Source organism: Plasmodium vivax, genomic scaffold (assembly GCF_000002415.2).
Source record: "Plasmodium vivax scf_5439 genomic scaffold, whole genome shotgun sequence".
NCBI lineage: Eukaryota > Apicomplexa > Aconoidasida > Haemosporida > Plasmodiidae > Plasmodium > Plasmodium vivax.
The window spans coordinates 1-966 of record NW_001851049.1 but is presented as its reverse complement, the minus strand read 5'-3'; the positions used below and the strand labels follow the sequence as shown (position 1 = coordinate 966).

Here is a 966-nt window from a genome sequence, read left to right as displayed (position 1 = left end):
TAAAAATAGTAAAAAATTGAGGATAATCCTATAGCAGAACCTACGACAGAAGTTGCTGCTATAGTGGCAGTATTCTGAGGATTTACAATATGAGAAATTTCACCCCAATTTAGCCATTTATTATCCTTTATGTATATATAAAGTGGCTGATTTTTATAATTCTTAACAGATAATAAATACTTTCTATTGGAATCATCGCTAGTTCCTATATGGCGATTGTATATCGAAACTCCTGTATATGAATTACCCTCCAGTACATATTTTTAGAAAGTCCTCAAATTCATCACAATATTCTTTCTCCAAAGGGTTATCGGCACATTTTTTAATACTATTAATAAATTCAGTTAACGCTTCTTCAAAATAGTCCATATACTTACAGTGATTATTAACGCAAGTCTCAGGATTTTTATCACTTTCATGTAAAATGCTATTAAGAGCATATACTTTTTTTATCTTTTTAATTTGATCCAGTGATAATTGATTAAATTTGCAATAATCCTTAGAAATTCCCTGGATTTTACCTTGTACATGTTTATTGAATTCTTCGAATAGATTAATAATTTGTAATCCATTAAATCCCTTCGAAGTTATTTGATCATATAACCAATATTTCAAATAGATGCACCCCATTTTTTTTACTATATCACGGTTTTCGTCAAAGTAATCATTTTTTTTATCTTCAATTGTATAATATATCCTGTATAAATTACTGTATAATTCTTTTAAAAGATTAGTGACAACATCAGAACCTGACAAACCATTCGATAAAACATTGTAACAGGAATCTCCCTTATCCAAATAATTATGATGATTACATATCCAGCCAAATTCGTTATAGATTTTATAAAAATTCGAATTTTGAATAAATCTATACTGTAAAAATACAGAAATAATTATATATATATGAATATACAAACATATTACATTAATTATTTCATCTATAAATATTATTACTTATAAAAATTT

The 966-nt window shown here is 26.2% G+C and overlaps 1 protein-coding gene across 1 annotated transcript; it reads right to left on the bottom strand.

Annotated features, from left to right (window-relative positions):
* On the bottom strand, positions 1 to 954 carry PVX_180275 (variable surface protein Vir26-like, truncated; the record flags this gene model as incomplete). Its single annotated transcript, XM_001612307.1, has 1 exon — positions 1 to 954. A coding segment is annotated over one exon (711 nt), but the record flags the coding sequence as incomplete, so codon positions are not given.
* Between the last annotated feature and the right edge of the window lie 12 nt (positions 955 to 966).